The sequence below is a fragment of the Primulina eburnea genome, chromosome 18 (assembly GCF_022965805.1).
Source record: "Primulina eburnea isolate SZY01 chromosome 18, ASM2296580v1, whole genome shotgun sequence".
NCBI lineage: Eukaryota > Viridiplantae > Streptophyta > Magnoliopsida > Lamiales > Gesneriaceae > Primulina > Primulina eburnea.
This window is the reverse complement of record NC_133118.1, coordinates 8,426,305-8,449,073: the sequence shown is the minus strand read 5'-3', so window position 1 is coordinate 8,449,073 and position 22,769 is coordinate 8,426,305. Positions and strand designations below refer to the sequence as shown.

The following is a 22,769-nucleotide window of genomic DNA, read 5'->3' as shown; positions in this document are numbered from 1 at the left end:
AGAAACACCATATATGATTCATATTCGATTCTGAAAATAGCATAATTTTAATTTATATCTAAACGTAACAAAGCTTACGTCCTGTTGTAGCTATCGTTGCTAGGAACTTGGTGTCGTACTCGGATTCAAATTCTGATATACGGATCACACGAAATCACCAATCTATTATACGAGGAAGCTTGAGGGATTTTCAGAGAATTTAGCTCGCTTCTTTGTTGGAATTCTCGAAGGAAGAAACAAAAATATCAATATTTATATCTTGCATGCAATTGATACGTGTTTTTCTCAAAATTCATACAAATCATCTCGCGCATATGCGCGATGCGCGCTTTATTATCGCGCATATGCGCGAGACCTACGTCTCGGCACATCATCATCTTGACCGCTCGCGCATATGCGCGACTTCACCCCGCGCAGATGCGCCGAACTCTCTGCCTACCTCGCGCATGTGCGCAGCTCACGTCGCGCATATGCGCGCAATGTTTTTTTCCAGCTCCTTGGCTACTGGATACTTCGCGCATATGCATGCCCTCACGGCGTGCATATGCGCTGGGTATTCTGCCAAATCTGTGCATTTGTGCGCACTAGGTTGCGCATAAGCGCGAATGGCACCTCCCTCGCACATATTTCGCGTCTTTTCCGGTATAATCCGTTCCGTCTATATCTACCTTAATTAATCAATAATCATTTCAGATTAATCTCAGATTACAGTAAATAAAATCCCGGGCATTATAGAAAAATTGAGCAAAATCGTGATAAGCAGCAACAATCAAACTAGAGAAGAAGAAGCCATTCAAATCCATTCAACTTCTTGACTTGTAACCTCCCAACTTAATCTATTCTATTTTATTAAAGCTGAGCACCTTATAGAAACTGTCACGTAAGACACCAAATTATTTAAATCCCTTTTTGCCCCTCAATATAACTACAGAATCGGAACCCCTTTCCAGCCCATAACCGCCCCACCTCCATTATACATACTCTCTCCCAACTCCTTCAGCGAGACAATAGAAGGCGCAATCGGCCTCACATCTCGATCGAATTGCTCATCCGACAGTCCAAAAACCCAGGTAAAAATCGGCTAAACATGTTTTATTTTGTTTGTGATGGCTTCTCCGTTGTTTGTGGTTTCTTGGTCGCCTTCTCCGTTATTTTTGTTTTCACCGGCAATATTATTTCTGACGTGTTTTTTTTTGGCATAACTGGAGCCTGAGTTGAATCAATTATTGGAGTTTCAACCCCTACATAAGACCAAGAGCCTGCTTTTCCCAGGTGGGCGTGAAATTACTTCTTTATTTGATGTGTTTTATTGTGTTTCTGTGGCAAGTATTTTTTCAGAATTTGGGTTAATATTTATTCTTACGGTTGTAACAATATCGATTTCTTACGGTTCAAAATTTTCCAGAATTTGGGTAAATACATAACACCAACAGCCTGAGTTGTACCAATATTTATTTCTTACGGTTCAATTTCACATAAGACCACGGTTCTGTGGCAAGTATTTTGTACAGAATCAGATATATAGTTCAATTTTAAATTTGGGGACATATTGATTTCTTACGGTTGTGGAAATTTTGTGTTATTTTTAATCATAACAAAGGTTATAGTTCTCAAATTCTTGAATAAAATCCTGTCTCAACACATGGAAATCAAGCTCAGAGCTTCAAAAGCAAAAAAATAACACATACAACTAGACAGTTTCCACACCCCTATGGTAATTACACATGTGCTTTATATTTCTATTAAAACAGAAATTTTCCTCATTGATCACAAGCTGCGCCCTGGAAATACACGGATTCATTCAAATAGTTATGTAAAGAGTAAATTAACAAGTCAACATATAGAACAGGAATTTTCCTCATTGATCAAAAGCTGTGCCTTGGGCGCCTCACCAGAAGCATGATGCCCTATATGAAGATTTGAAATTTCCAATTATGGAAGTCAGGATAGCTTCAACACAATTTCACAGATGTGCCAATAAAACAATATAGACTTAACAATTGTATATATACTAATGATTCATGTACACACAGCAACAACAAAATTTTAACTTCAAAAGAAGTAGGATTACGAATACAAGTCAGTTGTGGTGTGGTGTTATTTATTATCATAATCATTGTATTATCGATCACTTGCGAGAGAGCTGTCTATGCACATATGTTATTACTATTCTTTTTGTGTTTGTGACTACTACTTGAGTTCAAGTGCAAGGAAATGCCAATGAGTGGAGTAGCATTGGATTTCACTGGAGTACCTTCACCATAAAAAACCTTTTCCTTTTACCCATTAAAGGGCAGGTATGTATATATAAAGGTCAATTGCATTGTACTTTTGTTCTGCATTTTCCGTCTTGAATATTTTGTTACCTTTTGAATTTGATGCGAAGTTATACTTTTGTTCATAACAAGACACCTAAAGCCTGAGACCGGGTTGCTTGAGCTTTGGGAGGGTTTTACAGTGTTTGCAAACTTTAGTCCCACAACTGTTTTACCCTATGTGAAAATATGTGAGCTTTGGCTGATCTGATTTTCTTTTCCATCTCAAAATTTCCTACTGATATAAAATTAAATCTAATACTTCAATTAGTTGGAGTAAATAATTGATGGAAACTTTAAAGTCAATCAATATAAAAAATTTAAATCTTTAATACAATTTTCATAAAATGTTTTATAAAATGTACAACAAAAGTCTATTTCAATTTTCAGATTTATATTCATACATTTCATTCCAACATCATCGAATTATACTTTTTGGTTTTATTTCTGGTGCATTAAGTTGGGTTTTTTAATAAGGTTTTTCAGGTGATGGGAACATGATTTTCATGTGAAGCTTCTGTCCATTGCTTAATATTATAGCTATTTTCTCATTTTCACGACTAATTTTATAACTTTATTATTTTCAAACACATTGTAATACAAGTACAATTGCTTTGTTTTCTAGGCTATCGAACTTGGATTTTCGATTCTTAGTTGAACTTTGTTTTTCCAGGCCAGATGTTCCTTCTTACAAAGAGGTCTCGACTCTGTGTGTTTTTCTTCTTTTGCTTTCACTTTGGTGTTATATTTTGTGTATGTTGTTTCGATTGTGTAGCACACATCATCCACGTTCAATGCTTTGCTTTTAAGTTCCCGTATGATTTTTCCATACCCCCTCATTCATTGATTTTACATTGATTACGAACAGATTACACTAGCAAAATACTTTATCGAGATAACAAAAGGCACAATCGGACTCACCATCGACCGGATTACTCATCCGGAAGACCAAAAACCCGGTAATAATCGGTTATACATGTGTGAATTTGTTTGTGATGGCTTCTATGTGCGTTATTTTTGGTATCTTTGTTGTCCTCATATTATTTACCGTAATCCAATGGTTGGTTTTCTTTATTCCACTATAATTGTCTCTTTGCCGTGGATTTAATTTATACGGTTTTCTCCATTTCAATATTATTTCTCTAATACTTTTTCAGAAACTATCTTCAAATCATATTCTCGATGATAGCTTTGTATTAATATCTTCATAACATTATTTTTTATTCCCTATAAAACCTTTGAGAATTTTACCTTCTCTAATATAGCCAAACCAATATTAGAGCATATAATTCAAATTATTTTTTGTCCTTTTATTTAAATTATTTTGGGTTTTGTTTACACTTCAAGGCTATAATTGTTATTGAGGGTTTTTGCAAACAAAATAAGCTAAAATTATTATTATTATTATTATTATTATTATTATTATTATTATTATTATTATTATTATTATTATTATTATATCATGGTTTTAAAAATTAAAATTAAAAATATGTTTTTTTATAATTTTTATGACATATACATAGTAGTTGCGGCTGCTTCTGCTTGAATGTCCTCATTCCAATGACAATCTTGGTTGTACATTTCATTGGTTTTTTTAAATGCAAATAAGAAGTTAACATACGAAACTTCAGTATATTTGTCGATTGTCTTACTTATTGATGCTTTTCTTGATCATTCTTTTTACTTCATTCATCATTTTGATACAATTTATGGTAACGATATTGTGCAATTTATGTATCTTCATCATATTTATTTTTGTTTTTGCTTTGCGATATTAGCTTCAATCTTTCAAACCTCATATCTCAAAAATATTTCCCACAAGACTTTATTCTCTTTGAAGTTTTTCGGAAATTTCTTTCACACAATACTTTCTTTACTATGAATTTTTTCCTTTGAATTCACAAATTTCTATCCACTTTTTCAAATAATGTAAGTTTATTTCCTCTAAATCTCACTGATTTTTCTTGGTTTTCATTTACTATGTAACGACGGTTTATACAGGTTTTTTTGCGATAATGTTATTTTATTCCTAAAATCATTGAAACTTAAACATGTCTACAAAAATATCTAACAGTTGGTTTCTACATATTGTCAAAGGTTAAAATATTATTTAGCTTCGATGTCTTCTCCTTCTACACGAGCTACTGCTCGTACCAATCGCAATGACAATGAAAGGCGTCAATTAAACACAGCACGACGACGAGCACATAGACAATTGATAACACAAGATCAACGACAAACAAATCTAGCCCGACGTCGGTCAAGCTACCAAAGACGTATAAATAGAAGTGCACATGCTACATACTCTGATGAATTCAACTTTCAAAATTCAGATGTCACTGCACATTTGAATGGTACGTTATGAAAGATTTGAATTGTTTCCTTTTAATCGATCATTATATTCCTTTTTTGTAAATTTATATTATTAATTCTAAATTTTAATTAATTCTTCTACTACACGCATATAATGCTCTTACCTATTTTTCAGTTCCCGTCAACAACAATTTGCCTACGACTACCACAACACATACAATAATGGAAACTTCTTCAAATCAAGATGGTATATTTCATTTGCGTTCTTTGAAATTTAACGCTTTTAACATTTTCTTTCATATATAACATGGAAGCAAATGTTCAAGACTAAATCCACACATATAAGTTAAATAATTGATATTGATCTTCAATGCCAGGTATCACCACAACTGCAGTTGGACAAACGTGTCACATACAGACATTACCTTATCAAACAATGACATCAAATTTTGAGCAAGGGAGTACTAGCACGTGTCACCGTCTAACTAATTTAAATCATCAAGGTAGTCTACAAAATTCCAATACACAACTTATATAACATGTATCATATTTTTCCTTTATTTGCATTATCTCATCTATATATAATATAAGAAACCCAAAATAAACATATAACTATATGAACTATCAATTTTAAAAACAACATAACTGTTTACCCTTACATATATTTGTTAAAATATATTGTTAACATATTTGCAAGTGACATATATTTACAAACGTGGAAAATATAATTTGAACACATGGTACATTTTTTGAATGTCTTATTTTTAGAGTTTCGTACAAAATTTTATTTAATTTAAAGTAATTATTGTTAAACTTCTTTCGATTAAAAGTATATCGCCAAATATTTTTAAAATAAATTATTTTTAAAAACATTGTTTACAAATATGTTATAATAAAAAAATTCCACCATATATCCTATTTGTTCACTCTTCCAACTACTAAATTTATTTTTTATATTTGTTAGATCGAATATTTTTTTAAAATTTATTGCAGGAAGTGACTTCAATGAAAACAGTGTCATTAATAACATGCGACGATATACACGTCCACGTCGATATCGTAACCTAGCAAGAAATTTCGGTGAAAATGAGATAAATCATCGGTGGCAATTGTCTAACCCGAGAATTTGTCTCCATTGCCACGCTCTATTGTTTCATGGTGAAACATCACAATTCTGCTGTAGAAATGGAAGTACAATTTTGGATCATATTCCTTCTCCTATTGAATTGCAAGAGCTGTATGCTGCGGATAATGAGGAGGGTAGGCATTTTCGGCAATTCATAAGGGCATACAATCATGTTTTCTCTTTTACATCGATGGGAGTCAAATTAGATGAGTCTTTAGCAACCGGTACACATGGAATTTACACATTTCGTGCCAATGGATCAATATATCACTCGATTGGAAGTCTTCTACCAAATGAGAATTGTAGGCCAAGGTACATGCAGATGTGGATTGTAGACACTGAACATGATATAGACTATAGACTTCAAGAAAATCCAGAACTAAGGCGAGAATTGCTGCTTAGGATACAAAACATTCTTGATCAACACAATCCATTTGTGCACGTGTTTCGACAGATTGGCAAATGTCAAGACATACCTAACTGTAGGCTCATCATCAGGCAACAAAAACCTAATGAACATCAATATAGTTTACCAACAACATCTCAAGTTGCAGCCGTCATTGTTGACAACGAATGTCAAGAAACTTTGAATAGTCGAGATATTACTATACAAGGAATCGGTGGAAATCTTATCAGCATTCAAGATGTAGTTGGCTATTATGATCCTTTGCAATATCCACTACTTCTGCCATATGGTACATATGGTTGGGACATAAATAGCCGAAATAGCAATGGTACCCGGTTATCATGCTTAAATTACTATGCGTATATGCTACAGGTTAGTGAAACGAACATTATACTTTATGCGTTTTATTTTTAATTACAAACAATTTAAAAATTAAATTTACACATATACTCATATATTGTATATTATACTCTTAATCAGATACGAGAAAATTCACCATCTTTGCTACTTAGAGGAGGCCGTCTACTTCAACAATACGTAGTTGACAATTACGTAAAGATTGAAACACAAAGACTACGATGGATACGTTCAAATCAACGTGATATACGCTCTGAACTTTACCAAGGATTGCAAGATTGTTTACATGGCGGTGAAAATAATGCAGGTATGATCACTTATAAATATATACCACATAAATTACACACAACAGCCCCTTAAATTAACTACTTTGGTCATTTTAGTATATGTACAAAAATGTCTCTTCTTTCATTTTACATTAAATTTATTATTTACCACTTATAAGTTATAACTATAATCTTTGTTATATCTGTTTCACTTTATGAAACATTGCTGTATTAATTTATATTTAGATATACCTATATCGAACAGTAACATACATATACCGACTTCAAAGTCAACATAAAGTATAAACAATCAAATGTCAACTTTAACATCCAACTTCGAATCCTCGACCTATATATTCTCAAATAATTCACAAAGCCAATTTAAATATATAACACAACATCAATATCTCAAATAATTCAACTACTATTTCTTGAATTTAAATTTAATTAGATTCCCAAAAATCCAAACTAAATGATATATTTATTCTGGAATGACGTTCTAAAATTCCAAAATAATCAACAATTTCAACAATATAGTACCAATTAGCCACCGTGCCACAGTCGTTGCATATGTCATAAATATATGATCTAATATATTAAATATTCACGATATTATATCATGACACTAAAATATTTTGTACAATGAATATATTCATGATGTAAAATGAATTCCGAAGTTTACATAAATTTTACAGCCTCAATTTGTTACCTTATATAATATAGTTTTTTATCATAAAATGTTATTATTATTTTGAAGCTGTAATAGCATCTCCTGTAAAAAAATCTTAAACTTCAATGTACAATGTACATGATTTATTTTTTTTATCAAAAAAAAATAATTATGAGTAGATCCACATATAATAAACAAAATTTTATAAACTAAAAATTAAATAAATTGAACATAAAAAATTACATTAATATTTACCAAACAAATACAATCTGGATAACTATTCATATTCCAAAATCTACCATTCTTCCCCAACGCACACTATTGGGACATTATTACAGCTCACATCTTATACATCTCTATCGAATACCTCATACAGGAAATGTTGGAACCAGAATTGTTTTGCCTTCATCTTTCGGTGGAAGCCCACGTGATATGTACCAGAGGTATCAAGATGCCATGACTTTGGTACAAACATATGGAAAACCAGATATAATGCTTACAATGACATGCAATCCTAATTGGAATGAGATAAAATATCAACTACTTCCTGGGCAATCACCTCAAGACCGTCCAGATTTGATTACAAGGATATTTCGGTCAAAATTTGAGGAGTTTAAGAAAGACATTGTCGATAGAGGAGTTTTAGGTAAGGTCTGTTCTTATTCGTATGTCATTGAGTATCAAAAAAGAGGGCTTCCTCATGTTCATATGTTAGTCATATTCGAAAATAATGACAAGTTGTGTACTCCCGATCACTTTGACTCAATTGTGCGTGCTGAAATACCTTCACAAACAGAAGAACCCAATCTACACAAAGCAGTTCTCCACCATATGATACATGGCCCATGTGGATCAATCAATCCTAATTGTCCATGCATGGTAAGTGGTAAATGTAAGAAGAATTTTCCAAAGCCATTTGTGGAATACACATCTCGAGGAAATGATTCATACCCTTTATATCGAAGACGTGCAGGTGGCCAAGTATCAATTCCCAACAACTGACGATATTTTCATTGATAATGGTTGGGTTGTTCCGTACAACCCGTGGCTTTTGTTGAAATATGATTGTCATATTAATGTTGAAGTATGTGGAGGGATTAAATGTGTTAAGTACATATACAAGTATATCCATAAAGGTCCTGATCGAGTCGCACTAGAGTTACGAAATAGACAAAATTGTGATGAAATCCAACAATATGTCGATGGAAGGTGGATTTGTGCGCCTGAAGCATTATGGCGAATTTTCTCATTTGAGTTCAGTAGGATGTATCCTTCAGTCATTAGGTTACAAATACATACACCAAACCAACATTTGATTTATTTTGACCCCCAACAACACGTAAGTGATATACTTGCAGATGATGACAACTCGAAAACTATGCTTACAGAATTTTTCAAAATAAATTGTGATCCTGACTTGACTGGAAAGTATTTATATCGAGAATTTCCACAATATTATACATGGATAAAATCTGAAAAAAAATGGAGTCGTCGACGAAGCTACAATAAAGTGGTTGGAAGAGTATATGTTGTGTCGCCATCTGAAGGTGAGAGGTTTTATCTTCGTATCCTTTTAAATCATGTCAGGGGCCCGACATCTTTTGAAGATCTGATGACTGTGAATGGGTTAACATATTCAACATTTAAGGATTCTGCTCAAATGAGAGGACTTCTCCAACAGGATGATTATGTAAAACAATGTCTGGAAGAAGCACGCTCTGTTAGAATGCCATCTTCATTGAGAAGGTTATTTGTATCCATACTGGTGTTCTGTCAACCAACAATAGTTCGAGAACTCTGGGACGAATTCCACCCTAGCATGTGTGAAGATTATGGTAGAGAAATACCATCAAGTAACTTAATCATCAATAAGTTATTGCTTGAGATACGAAGGTTGTTGCATCAGTACAAAAAAAAACTTGATGATTTTGATTTGCCATCAATAAGTGTTGATTTTTTAGAAGAAACACCGCTACCAAAAATAATTGAGGATGAACTTTCTTATCAGATTTCTGATGATGATTTGCTATCTATTGAACGTTTGAATGCTCAACAAAGGATTGCGTTTGACACCATCATAGAAAGTATTATGCATAGCCAATCAAAGCTTTTCTTCATTGATGGTCCTGGAGGTACTGGTAAGACTTTTCTATACCGTTCAATGTTGGCACATCTAAGAAAAATGGGTAAAATTATTATTGCGGTTGCAACATCTGGGATAGCTGCGACATTGTTGCAAGGTGGAAGAACCGCACATTCACGTTTTCAGATTCCACTTAGACCAACTGCATCATCACTTTGCAAAATAAAAAAACAGACAGAACTTGCAGAACTAATAAGGCGCGCATCAGCTATAGTATGGGATGAGGCTCCAATGGCAAATCGATACGCTTTTGAATCCGTCAGTAAGAGTTTCCAAGATATTATGGAAAATCAAATAGCATTTGGAGGGAAGACAATGGTTTTTGGTGGCGATTTTCGACAAGTGTTACCAGTTGTTAAACGAGGAACAAAGGCAGAACAAATTGCTGCAAGTATTTCAAGGTCAACATTCTGGCATCGCGTAAAGATAATACACCTTCAACAAAATATGAGATCTGCTCAAGATATTGAGTTCTCACAATTTCTCTTGCGCATAGGTGATGGATTGCAACAAACTGTGAATCATGATTTCATAAAATTACCAGATTCAATTATCATACCATGGGAAGGTGAACAATCAATTCAGATGTTGATTGATTCTGTTTTTCCTAATATGACAAATCATGTTAATGATGAAAACTATATGGTCAATAGAGCCATCATCACACCAAAAAATGTTGATGTCGACAATATTAATCAAATGCTCATTCTCAAGTTTCCTGGACAGGAAAAAGAGTATACATCTTGGGATAGTGTCGAAGACTGACAATCACAACCTTTTTCAAGAAGAATTTTTGAATTCTCTTAGTCCAAGTGGTTTGCCACCACATAAAATCATATTGAAAGTAGGAAGTCCTATCATGCTCTTGAGAAATGTTGCGCCCGAACTTGGTCTATGCAATGGAACAAGATTAATATGTCGGGGTCTTCGTAAAAATTTCATAGATGCCGAGATCATAACAGGTCCTTATAAGTGCACCAGGTTCTTTCTACATAGAATGCCCTTGAAAAGTGAAGATACCTCTGGATTACCATTTGAGTTGATACGTCGACAGTTTCCCGTAAGGCTTAGTTTTGCATTGACAATAAACAAAGCACAAGGTCAAACAATCCAAAATATTGGCATATTTTTGCGTAACCATGTGTTCAGCCATGGTCAGCTATATGTGGCACTTTCAAGAGGAGTCTCCCAACATTCTACAAAACTTTTGGTCAAAGACGGGAATTTACAGCATCGATCTGGTGTGTTCACAAGAAACGTTGTTTTCAAAGACGTATTGCTACCAACCAGAGAATGATAAAGTGTAAGTAAATCAACTCTCTTTCTTTTAAATTTTAAAAAATAAATTATGCACAAATACATACATTAATTGAAAAATACATGCTATATTTTTCGGCATTATAATTTGGGGATGCTAATATATATATTCCATTATCTGTGTTCAATCACAGTCAGCTATATGTGGCACCCTGTATTCTGTACATGGTTTTATCTCTGCCAATGTTTTTTGACTTCTCATCCTCTATCTTACCATGTCTCCCGAATAACCATTTATTACACGGGCATTACACTTTCTATATTTATTGATTCAAATTTGAACAGTACTTTCTTAGTGACTAATTGATAAACATATTATTTATTATTTTTATTTTTGGTTTAAGTTGAATATTTTTGCTGGATTTGAATTTTGTTGGTGCTTTTTTCTCAAAAGCTCAAAGATACATGTTGCAAACAAAGTATTTGTACAACTGTCATACTCAATTCAATGAAAAATATCTACTCGCCCACATCTTCATCTGGTTCGTTTTTAATAATGAATAAGTTTATCTCTACGAACCATTATGTTGATTGTGTTGAGTGATCAAATTAGTTTGTTCGTTTTGATCTTGCAGGTGATAATGTTAATTAATACAATCTTCAAGGTCCTATTATTTAATCTTTCACTTATTCTCAATACACTCAATAAATCATTATATTAAGTCTTCTTACACATTGTTTTATTATAATGTTTAAAAACAAATTTACATTTAGGTTTATAGAATTTAAACCGCCTTGGGCTTTTGTCTTGATTTACCTGCTTATCCTCTTATACTTGCAATGTCATTAGCCATTTTTATTGCTTCATGTAAACATCAGCTTTTCCGGCACTACATATGCATTTGTTTTATTTATAAATGGCATAACTCGTGTGTTAGTTTCTTTCATCTGTTGGTTTAACTCGTGCGGATTGTTTTTCTTACTTTAGGTTTCACATTAAAAGTTGTTATCGGGATGCTTCTTTGTGTGATCAAGGGACCCGGTCTATTCTCGGATTTCTGCAAGAAAGCAAAAGGTTTGATTTATTAATTCCAACATTAATTTTTCAACAATAAATTTTTTATATTGGAGGATGTGTATCTTTTTTGCAGCATTATTATTATTTGGTTTCTTTACGTTGATGGAATTGTAGCTTTGATAACTATAAATAGTTATTTACATGATCTACATAATTGTTGTTATGATTATGTACTCTGATTGATATGAAAGAAACATGATATCAAGTTCATGCTTCATATCAACATCAAATGGCAAGATGCATGCTGAATTATTTGGGTTTTGATGTGAGAAACTTGGTTTACATTTTCTTGGGGCAAGGGAAAGAATGTGTTCTTTTAATGGGGGGAAGTGTAGTTAGTGGGATGCTAGGTTTAGTGCGTGTGGATTAGTATCCATTCTACATTTGATGTTCTATTTTAAAGTTGTGACCTGTAATCAATGATTATTTTATGGTCTTCCTGAACCGGTCAGTTTATTTGATTATCATCGTAGATTATGTTACTGAAACATTGTCTATAGTATTTATGTTTGCTGACCGATTATTAGTCCTGTACCTTGATTGTTTTTATCCCTGATTAAAGCTTACAGTGAAAAGGCATCAACGCATTGTTTGGAGCTTAAGGTTTTGACTATTTGAGGTGGGATTCCAGTTTTTCATGGGTTGAACTCGAGAAACATGGATAGTTTCATATGCGACACCGAAGAATCTTATTTTTTTAAAATGCTCAGGAGCATATTTCACCAGAATCTGATTTTGAATTAGATTTTTGAATTACAAGATTTTGTGATTTCATATTTGTAAAGTCATTTACTTAAAATATTTTGGTTTTTCTGACATATAAAAATAGTTTGTCAATTCCTATTTTAATTGCTTACATTTTGTGATTTCAACTCAATTTGTTTACAGAACACTTTAATAGATTGTTCTATTTATTTTGTATGTTTATGTTGTACTTGGGTATGATTCTATAAAAATGAATATTTTCTTATTAAGCCTAATATAGAGATGGTTTAACTTGTGCATAAAATACTTAAATATAAATAAATCTATTATTGTTCTTTTTAACAATTTGTTATGTGATATGATATTATGGTTCCAAAAAAATATTACTTTTTTTATGATCAAAACCTACATCATTTAAGTTAACAAAATGAGGTTGACAAATTTATTTCAGCTTTGGAATCCATTAACTTTCAATATTCAAGTACAAAATGTTTTGGTGTCATAAATGTTTAGTCTATCATGAATGTTTAATATATTAGCCTCATATATTCATGACACACGCAACGCGTGTGCCTCGGTGGCTAGTGTATATTATGGCACCTTTGACACCTCCTATAGCACTCCTCTTCATTGTCTAGCAAACCTACACTCTCCACCTTTGAAATATATTAGAAACAGCAGCTAAGGTTATCGTGCACAGCAGCACTAACACAAGAAAGAAGAAAACCAACTCCGACTCCGCCGCTCGTCTTCGTTGTATTGATTTGTTTTTGTGTCAAAACAAATTCCAGGCATGTATATGTTGTTCCTTTTCTCTTCAATCAAGTCCTATAGATATATTTAAACCATTATATATGCATGATTCAAGCAATAAATCCAAAATGACAGTAACTTTCCAAGCAAAAATCTGTACATAATTTCTTGGCTCTTTTGATTTCAACTTTACGGTTTGGTGTGTTTGGTTGCTTACAGGAAGTTGTTCGGTTCCAGGCATTCATGGCTGCTTATAGGCATGATTTATAGTGTGTTAGGGTGTTATTGGTTCATTGGTTTGAGTCCAAACATTTCGAATAAAGGCATGACAGCAACACTTCCAAAAAGCTACATATTTGACTCACGATTTTTTTGCTTGGATGATTAGGGTGTGTGTTCGAATCTTGGCTGTCCTAGGGACTGTAGCCATGGTTAGAACCCTCCCTTATCATGTATAGGACGTGACCAAATCACCCTTTCAAGGTTTGGTTCATGGCTTCATCAGATTTTTACATTTACATGGCACATGTCCCTCGGTTTTTAAAATTTCTGAAATCTGTAGGAGTGTGTTTCGGTTTTGAGGGTTTGAATGGATTGTGTTTGGCTTTTAGCCCTTTGCCATGGTCCAAGCCATGCCTTAGGATGTTGGTGAGAGTCCTTGGGCGTTGGTTCAAGCCATTGGTCATTAAATTTCAGAGTTTTCACCACAAACACACAAGCTGCTACTGCTGTAATTTGACGGCAACTTGCAGTTCGGTTTTGGTGCTTGTTTGAGTTCTTGGTTGGCTATTAGCTCATGGCCTTGGATTGGACAGTACCTTAATGAGTTAGGAGAGTCGTGTTTTTGGCCCTTTGTGATTTGGTCGAGTTTAGAGGTCGTACGAGAATTTACGGTGAAAGGTGCCAAAATGACTCTCGAAAGAGTGTTTTATGTTTTTGTGTTCTATTAACCTATTTTCGTGTTTTACAGTCCTTGTGCATGTTTTTCAGTATGTTTGGGGTATTTTTAATCATGGTTAAACGTCGGTTTAATGTTGGTTTGGATTGGTACGATACCATGATTAAAAATCAAGTGGTTGGTCCTAATAGTCTCATTTTTGGTTCTATTGTTGAATTTTGGTTCTATTTTCAAGTTTAAGCCAAGATAATATTATTTGCATGTGTCACATCTTAGAATTAAGTCGCAGCAAGCCTGGGAGCGATCCAACTCATCCGCTAAACTGGGGTTATAATTATATTACGTGCATAAAAATATAAAATATTTATTTTTGAGATATATGCTATATGTCTTGTGACCACCTTATGATTATGGGTTTGGAAGTCGGTAGGCGCAACCGAGGACCTCTCCACCCGGTGACTTACGATCGGTTTATGATTATTTATGGGTACGGACATCCAGTCCTAGGGCTGTGATGGATCTCTACCGCCCAGAATACTGTGCTTTAGTCTGATCAGACGCTCACGTTATGTTATGGGCCACTTGCTTAGAAACATTATCTCTACCAGAAAAAAAATTATGATATGTTATGACAAAGCTCTATTAAGCAAAGCTTTTACGTATGATTTTCAGATATGCACGTAGTTATAATTATTAATGACACGATTTTCACCGTACGCTTTACGATACTTTATTTTTACGTTGCATGCGATTTTATGATATATTTACTTGTTATTCACGATATATACATGTTGAGTCTTTAGACTCACTAGACTTGATTGTTGTAGGTATTGATGAGGCCGAGACTGCGGGCGGAGACCAGTGAGCGATCTTGGGACAGCAGTAGTAAACCCGAGGACCTCATGATTTAGTTTATGCATCTTTTATTATTCAAACTCAGTTTTAATACGTTGGATTATTTATAAATTGTTGTTTACGTTGGATTATTTTTAAATTGTTGGTTGAAAACAATATTTGCTTCCTCTGTTAATTTAAAGTTAAAAATTATTTACATGTTTATTTTATAAATGAGACAAGATAATTATTTAATTAGAAAATTTTTAATAATTCCGCTAAAATATGATTACGAAATATGGGCCTTTACAGTATTTGCGCTAAAGATATGGAGACATTACCTTTATGGGGTAAAATGTGAAGTATTTACTGATCACCAGAGCCTCAAATACATATTAACTCAAAAAGAACTAAACATGAGGCAAAGAAGCTGGATTGAATATCTGAAAGATTACGATTTATCGATCAGTTACCATGTAACGACCCGAATATTTTAAGGTCCACGCGAACCACATGCATACGATTTATTAAATTTTCTTGTATTTTAATTGTTTGTTTTAATTGCATGAATTAAATAAGTTGTGCATATTTGCATATTTAAAATATATTTTCTACATGGTTGCATTAAAATATATTTTTAAAAGGTTATTCAAGTTGTGATCGAGGAACGGGGACCGAGGGCTGAAAAATGTAAAATGTTTTTATTAAATAATTGTTTTTAATTATTTAAAATATGGTTGTTGCTTTTTAGTATTTTTGAAAATAAGGGGTTTTGAGGTGATTTTATACGCTGGGACGTAAATTTTATCGGTGTTGGTTTTTCAACAACAATATGAACTTCTTGGCAACTCGGCTGATAAATTCACAAACTTATTTGAGCAAAATTATTTTAAATATTTTAATTAAATACTAATGGGCTTAATTTAGGGTCTTAATATGCCTAAAGCCTTGTTAGTGTTTAATTAAGTTATATAATATGTAAACCTTTCCCAAATCCCCACACTTTGCACCTCCATCTCACGGCCACACACTTTGCACCAATTAAAACTCTCCCCATCACTCAAATTACACGGCACACACATCATGTTTTGAAGAGAAAGTGTTCCAAAATTCAAGGGGAAAAGCATCAAGGTTCTTCAAGTTTTTCAAGCCAACGTCTTCTCGTCTCGTTCTTCGATTTTTCAACGTAAAATCGTGCGTTTAAAACGTAAAGGCACGCCATATTCTTCTTTTACTCATCATCACACCATAGTATTTGTTTATGCCTGATTTTTAAAGAAAAACATAACAAACAAGTTAAATTTTCGTAACTACATGCTTATGTGTTCTAAATTGGTGTTTTTAATTTCCAAAATCATGTTTTTATGTGTTTAAAATGGCTGCCATGATTAGGACTTGATCAAGCATGAATTTACACAAGTTTAGGGTCATAAAAATCAACCGAAAACACTGCACAAATCAGATACACAAAAGCTTGAAGCACTTTTCTGTCATGAGGTTGAGGGGCTCGGTTTTATGAGTTGCAGTACTTGGCTATGGTTCGGTTGGGACCAGGGCATGGCTAGAGTCTGTTATGGGTCAGGGGTAGAGTCCTAGCCACGCTAGGACTCGAGATAAGTGGGCTGGGAGGAGTCCTATCCAAGAAGGACTCCCACCCGTGAGTTACAGCAAGGGGGCGCAGGTTGGCAGCTTGTGCAGGGAAGAGAGGGCTCGGCCTGGGGGATCTAGGCTTCCTTAGGTCAAGTGGTTAGGGTCCTAGGAGAGTGCTTGGGGGGCTGATTCAAGGGGTGGCTCGGTGGTTGGGGCCCTAGCAACAAAAACGTGAGTTTTAAGGCAGCAAGCTAACTAGGGAGCACGTGAAGTTGCTGCCGTTGGTTCAGTGGTTTGCTGCTCACGTACAGGGGCTTGGGTTAGTCTGGGTATGGTCTGGGAGTGGTCCAGGGATGGTGAGGGTCATGTGGGCTCGGTGATGGCTCAGCTAGAAGTGCCCTAATTGGGTTAGGAGTTCTACAGAAGCTAGGAGACTCACTCTCAAACATGCAGAAATTGTGGTCACGTTTAAGGTGGGTTTGAGCAAGCTAGGGGCTGGTTCCTTGGGCTGGGGTTGATCAGTAGGGTCCCTAGGTGTGTTGGCTAGGATTTGGCTCAAGATGGCTCGGGCGTGGCTCGAGTATTTTGGGAAATGGCTCGGGTGGTTCGTTAGGTGTCATATTTCGAAATTAAATAACTAAAATTGATTCCATGGGTCCACGGTGGTGGCTCATGACTTGGAAGGGTAGAATACATATTAAAAATGTTATGTTTAAAATTTGGGATCAAAATAATGAGTTTTGGATTTATTCGGGATTTAATCGCCGCACGAAACGCTAATTAACGAGTTAATTGAAAAGCCTAGTTTTATGCCTTATAAAATTATGGAAACTTAGTTTTAAGCTTAAATAATTATTATAAGTCTAAGTTTTGAATTTGGAAATTTTATATTAAGGTTTGGTTTAATTCGGAATTAAAACGCATTAATACTTCACATATAAAGATTAATTTAAAAGTCCTCGATTTATGCTAAATAAAAATGTAAGAAAATTCATGTAGGTTTAAGAAATTATTTGGATCATGTTAGAGTCAATGGAATTAAGAAAAAAGTTAAAAACCAAAAATTTTACGTCCAGGGGTAAAAAGGTCATTTTACACCTAGAAAATTAGTAAACATCATGGCAGTGTCCTGAATGCTGTTTTATATGTTAATATGATTATTTTCAATGATTATGGATGTTTATATGTTAATATGTCAATTTTAAATGTTTATGGGGTTTTAAGACGTTAATATGTTTAATGTTTTATGATTTAATATACTAAAATGTTTATTTTAAAAGTGTTCATAGATGTTTATGATTTTTAATATGTTAAGTTATGATTTTTAAATGTCTATGATTTTTATGATTTAAATATGAGCATTTAAAGGACATGTTGCATGCTTGGTTTCAAAATAAAATGATATTATATGCATATTTTTATTAAGTGATGGAAATACGACATGTTGAAGGATGTGAAGGGATTGTGACCACTACATGTTGGAAATATCGTGAGGGTTATGGTCCCAGTGGGAGCCCGACGATCGTGTTTCCTTGGATACGGATACGAATACGTGATAAGAATACGAATATGTTAATACGTAGGCTAATGTACAGTTGACCGGTGAGAGTGTTGCTGGTGTCCCCGTCGCCCAGTACTGTGGTTTTTTTAGATGGATCCATCGCCCAATACGTTTAAGAATACGAGTCACAATCACGATCTGAGTTCAACATACACGAACATGAATATGAATATGAATATGAGGACATGAATATGTTGATATGAATATGAATATGAATATGTTTATGTTTATATGAAAATGTTTATGCATAAGATTATGAAAACGTTTTTATTTAAAAGTTTTATGCATCATGAAAATGTTTACGAAAATGTTTATGTTTATGCATCTTCATGAAAACGATATTTTAAATACAAGTATTTTTCACTGTTATATGTTAACTGTATTACGTATTACTCGTTATCAAGAATATGACGTGTTGAGTCTTTAGACTCACTAGGTGTGATTGATGCAGGTGATTATGATTATGATAATTGTAATGCTCAAGATTTTGTATCATGTTAATCTGAGATTATTGATTATTAGTGGACACGATTATAACCCGGACCATTTTGAGATTAATTTGAGAAGACTAAATTGTTGGGCGAAGATGGCGCGCCCGGGCGGAAGTTTTAACCGCCCGAGCGCGAGTGCCTAGTGGAAGAGGGCCGAGAGTTACTCGCCCGGGCGGAAGTTTGTGCTCGCCCGAGCGAGACTGAATTGCGCAGAAGGGCCGAGAGTTGCTCGCCCGGGCGGAAATTTATGTCCGCCCGAGCGACAGACGTGTTGAGCCAAGATCGAGCCACTCGTCCTGATGCATGTTATGGATATATATATATATATATATATATATATATATATATATATATATATATATATATATATATATACATGCGAAATTTCTTCAGAATCTCAGAGGAAAAGAACGAAAGTTTCCGGGGAGAAATCACGTTCAATTTGATTATGCGAAATCCGTCCGTTAGATTTTAAATTCGACTTCGGTACTGAGTTCCTAGCAACGTAGGCTACAACTGGACGTAAGTTTTGCTACGTTTTGACATGCTTTGATATTTTGCTGTTGTCAGAATTGAATGGAATTCATATATGATGTTCTTGATATGTTAGACATCGTAGAATCGAAGTCAGATTGAGAAACGGACTGATTATGGAATTGTTATGAATTTTTAGGGTATATTGAGTTATACCGGATAGAGTTGAATTGTGATTGGATTACAGATTATACTGGATATGGGTTATGGATTGTAACTATTATCTGGTGAAATGGTATTGACGGGAATATGGAGATTGTACCGTTATGCCGTTGATTTTGAATTAAATCAAGATTTATCAGATTGTTATTGATTCGAGTGGTATATTGACATAAGATTATTGATATTGTCATTACCAGACAGACTGTGAATTCAAGACTTCGACTGAGCAGGAAACCGAGACTGCAACGAAAGGTATAAGTCAATGTGGTATTGGGAGATGGACTTGAGTCGGTTTGGACTTGAGTTTCCCTAAATCACATACTTTACTTTATTGCATTGATATTTGCATTGAATTGATGATATACTTGTTCTCTTGATTTTAGATGACAGGTATTAGACGAGTTATCTTGTGACAGAAGTGCCGGATAGTGGTGGTATCGCCACGGCACATTGCACGATGTCACAAGATAGGATGCTAGCGATAGAGCTACAGTCCTTGACGGTTAGGTCAGGACACTGGATGTTTGGTTATATCGAGTAATGGAATCTATTACGGAATTCGATATAGGAACACCATATTTGGTTATATCGAGTAAAGGGTAGTGGAATTCTTCTATTACGGAATTCGATATAGGAATACCAGGGCACTGGTTATATCGAGTAATAGAGATTATGGTTCCATCCTTTACGGAATTCGATATAGGAATACCACATCTGGAAACCGGGATCCCTAGACTAGGATTGAGTCTAGTCTGAATTGTAGATCTACGAGTATTGTCGACAGCATGATATTGATTATGTTTCAGATTTGTTACATATTCTATTACCTGATTACATGCTTTATATTTGTTTATATGATTGCATGTTTCGTTGATTTATACTGGGATTTATTCTCACCGGAGTTATCCGGCTGTTGTCTTGTCTGTATGTGTACTTGACAACAGGTGGGACAGGATCAGGGTCCAGGAGATGAAGAGCTAGATCGTGATTAGAGTGGTGGCACCGGACTTGGACTAGATGTAGGGTTAAACACTTGACTTTAGTTTTAAACCCTAGTTTGAATAAATGTTGAAATACAGGACTTGTACTTTTATATACTGAGTTGTATATTAGTTTGATTTCACTACGTTCCGCATAAAAAAAAAAAAAATTTAGACCCTGTTTTAATTGATTAATTAGTCCCAATGATGATTAAGAACTTGATTAGCGTCCGGGTCCCCACAACAGGTGGTATCAGAGCGATACATCCTTGAGATTGAGATAGGAGCTAGTGAGCGGGGTAGAATGTGTTTTCTTTCCTGCTTTTGATTGCTAGCATGATTTACTGCTTTATAATGCATGTTTATCTGTTTATCTGATTTGATTTGAAAACATGTATTATTGAGATTGAATCAGAACCGATTCTGGATCAGCAGTAAGATGATCCGAGAAGGCTTGAAACAGGATTATTGTTGGAATTGCTAACCCTTTTGGTTATCAGATATGCCTCCGAGGAGAATGCCAGAACAGGGGAGTACCTCGAATCCTCCCATGGATGTGACACCTACAGCAATGGAGAAATTGCTGAAAAGGTTTCAGTCATTTCATCCACCGACTTTGAAAGGAACGGAGAACTCCGTGGAATGTGAAAGTTGGTTGGACGACATTGAATCACTGTTTGAATCTTTGGAGTATACTGAGGAAAAGAGGGTGAAACTGATAATACACCAGTTGCATGACGTTGCTAAACACTGGTGGATCACGACTAAAAGGGCATTGGAACAGCGAGGTACGGCCATTACATGGAATGTGTTCAAATCTGAATTTTATCTACGGTTCTTTCCAGTTTCTTATAGAAAGGACAAGGGAGCCGAGTTTGCAAACTTGAAACAAGGCCAGTTGAACATTGAGGATTATGTGGCTAAGTTTTCGACATTGCTCCGATTTGCTCCCCACGTAGCTGAACATGATGAGGCCGTAGCAGATCAGTTCATAAATGGCCTAAATCCTGAGATTTTTACGCTGGTAAATACTGGGAGGCCCAACAACTTCACCGATGCCCTGAACAGAGCCAAGGGAGCCGAGGCAGGCTTGATGAGGCAGAGAGAGGCTTCATTTGTGCTTCCAGCACCGGGACAGCAACAACCACCTCCTCGATTTGAAGGAGGCAGCAGCAGTAGTACCGGGAAGAAGGATTTCTTGAAGGCTAGAGGGAAGCAATTTAAGAAATCAGGGACTACTTCGTCCAGTTCGAGTGGCTCTAGACAGACCGGTCAGAGCCAGAGCTATGCAGGACCGTACTGTAGTACTTGTGGAGGGAGGCATTCCACAGATCAGTGCCGAGGAGTAGTTGGCAGCTGTCGTATCTGTAGACAGCAGGGACACTTTGCCCGAGTGTGTCCACAGCGAGGTGCCCAGGGATCCCAGGCAGCTGAGTCATCGGGATCAGTGGCTCAGGCAGGTAGACGACCATCTGCCGTTCATACTTTTCAGCCAGTACCGTCTACTCTGTCACAGCAGAGGCCAGGAGAGGGACCAGACCGCGAGCCAGCCTCCTAGACAGCAGGCCCGATTGTTTGCTTTGACTGAGGAGCAAGCTCAGGATGCACCTGATGATGTAGTTGCAGGTAACTGTTTTATTTCTGGTTATCCTGCATATGTATTGATTGATACTGGTGCATCGCATACTTTTATTTCTGAGAGGTTTGCATTGAGTCTTGCATTACCAATTGAGTCATTGTCTGCAGTAGTGTCTGTGTCTTCCCCGTTAGGAACAGGTTTGATATCAGTGAAATCTGTGAAACCTTGTATACTGCAGTACGATGGACATACGATTGAGCTAGACTGTATTGTGCTTGGTTTATCTGATTTTGATTGCATTATCGGTATCGATATGTTGGCCAAGTACCGAGCTACAGTCGATTGTGTGGGGACCCGGACGCTAATCACGTTCTTAATCATAATTGGGACTAATTAATCAATTAAAAACAGGGTCTAAATTTTTTTTTTTTAAATGCGGAACGTAGTGAAATCAAACTCATATACATATCCGTATAAAATACAATACGAGTCCTGTACTGCATGCATTCAAAATAAACTGAGGTTTAACAACTAATGTCAAGTGTTCAACCCTATCTCTAATCCAAGTCCGGAGCCTCCACTCTAATCACGATCTCTCCTCATCTCCTGGACCCTGATCCTGTCCCACCTGTTGTCAAGTACACATACAGACAAGACAACAGCCGGATATACCGGTGAGAATATAATCCCAGTATAAATCAACGAAACATGCAATCATATAAACAAATATAAAGCATGTAATCAGGTAACA

The 22,769-nt window shown here is 35.3% G+C and overlaps 2 protein-coding genes and 1 long non-coding RNA gene across 3 annotated transcripts; all 3 read left to right on the top strand.

Moving 5' to 3' along the window:
• The first annotated feature begins 897 nt into the window (after positions 1-897).
• LOC140819367 (uncharacterized) lies at positions 898-8,598 on the top strand. The gene is made up of 11 exons (XM_073179428.1): positions 898-1,070; positions 1,209-1,272; positions 2,206-2,297; positions 2,989-3,013; positions 3,184-3,274; positions 4,413-4,669; positions 4,804-4,875; positions 5,006-5,131; positions 5,622-6,532; positions 6,641-6,824; positions 7,830-8,598. The coding sequence occupies exons 6-11, from the start codon at positions 4,435-4,437 to the stop codon at positions 8,453-8,455; spliced, it is 2,154 nt and encodes a 717-aa protein (XP_073035529.1). The 5' UTR covers positions 898-1,070; positions 1,209-1,272; positions 2,206-2,297; positions 2,989-3,013; positions 3,184-3,274; positions 4,413-4,434; the 3' UTR covers positions 8,456-8,598.
• A 467-nt stretch (positions 8,599-9,065) lies between these two features.
• On the top strand, positions 9,066-10,361 carry LOC140819092 (uncharacterized). Its single transcript, XM_073179104.1, has one exon. It carries the CDS (start codon positions 9,066-9,068, stop codon positions 10,359-10,361), a length of 1,296 nt encoding a protein of 431 aa, XP_073035205.1.
• A 1,122-nt stretch (positions 10,362-11,483) lies between these two features.
• Positions 11,484-12,537, top strand: LOC140819368 (uncharacterized). Its single transcript, XR_012115209.1, has 3 exons — positions 11,484-11,518; positions 11,842-11,928; positions 12,494-12,537. It is a non-coding gene; the product is annotated as an uncharacterized lncRNA (long non-coding RNA).
• The last annotated feature ends 10,232 nt before the right edge of the window (positions 12,538-22,769 follow it).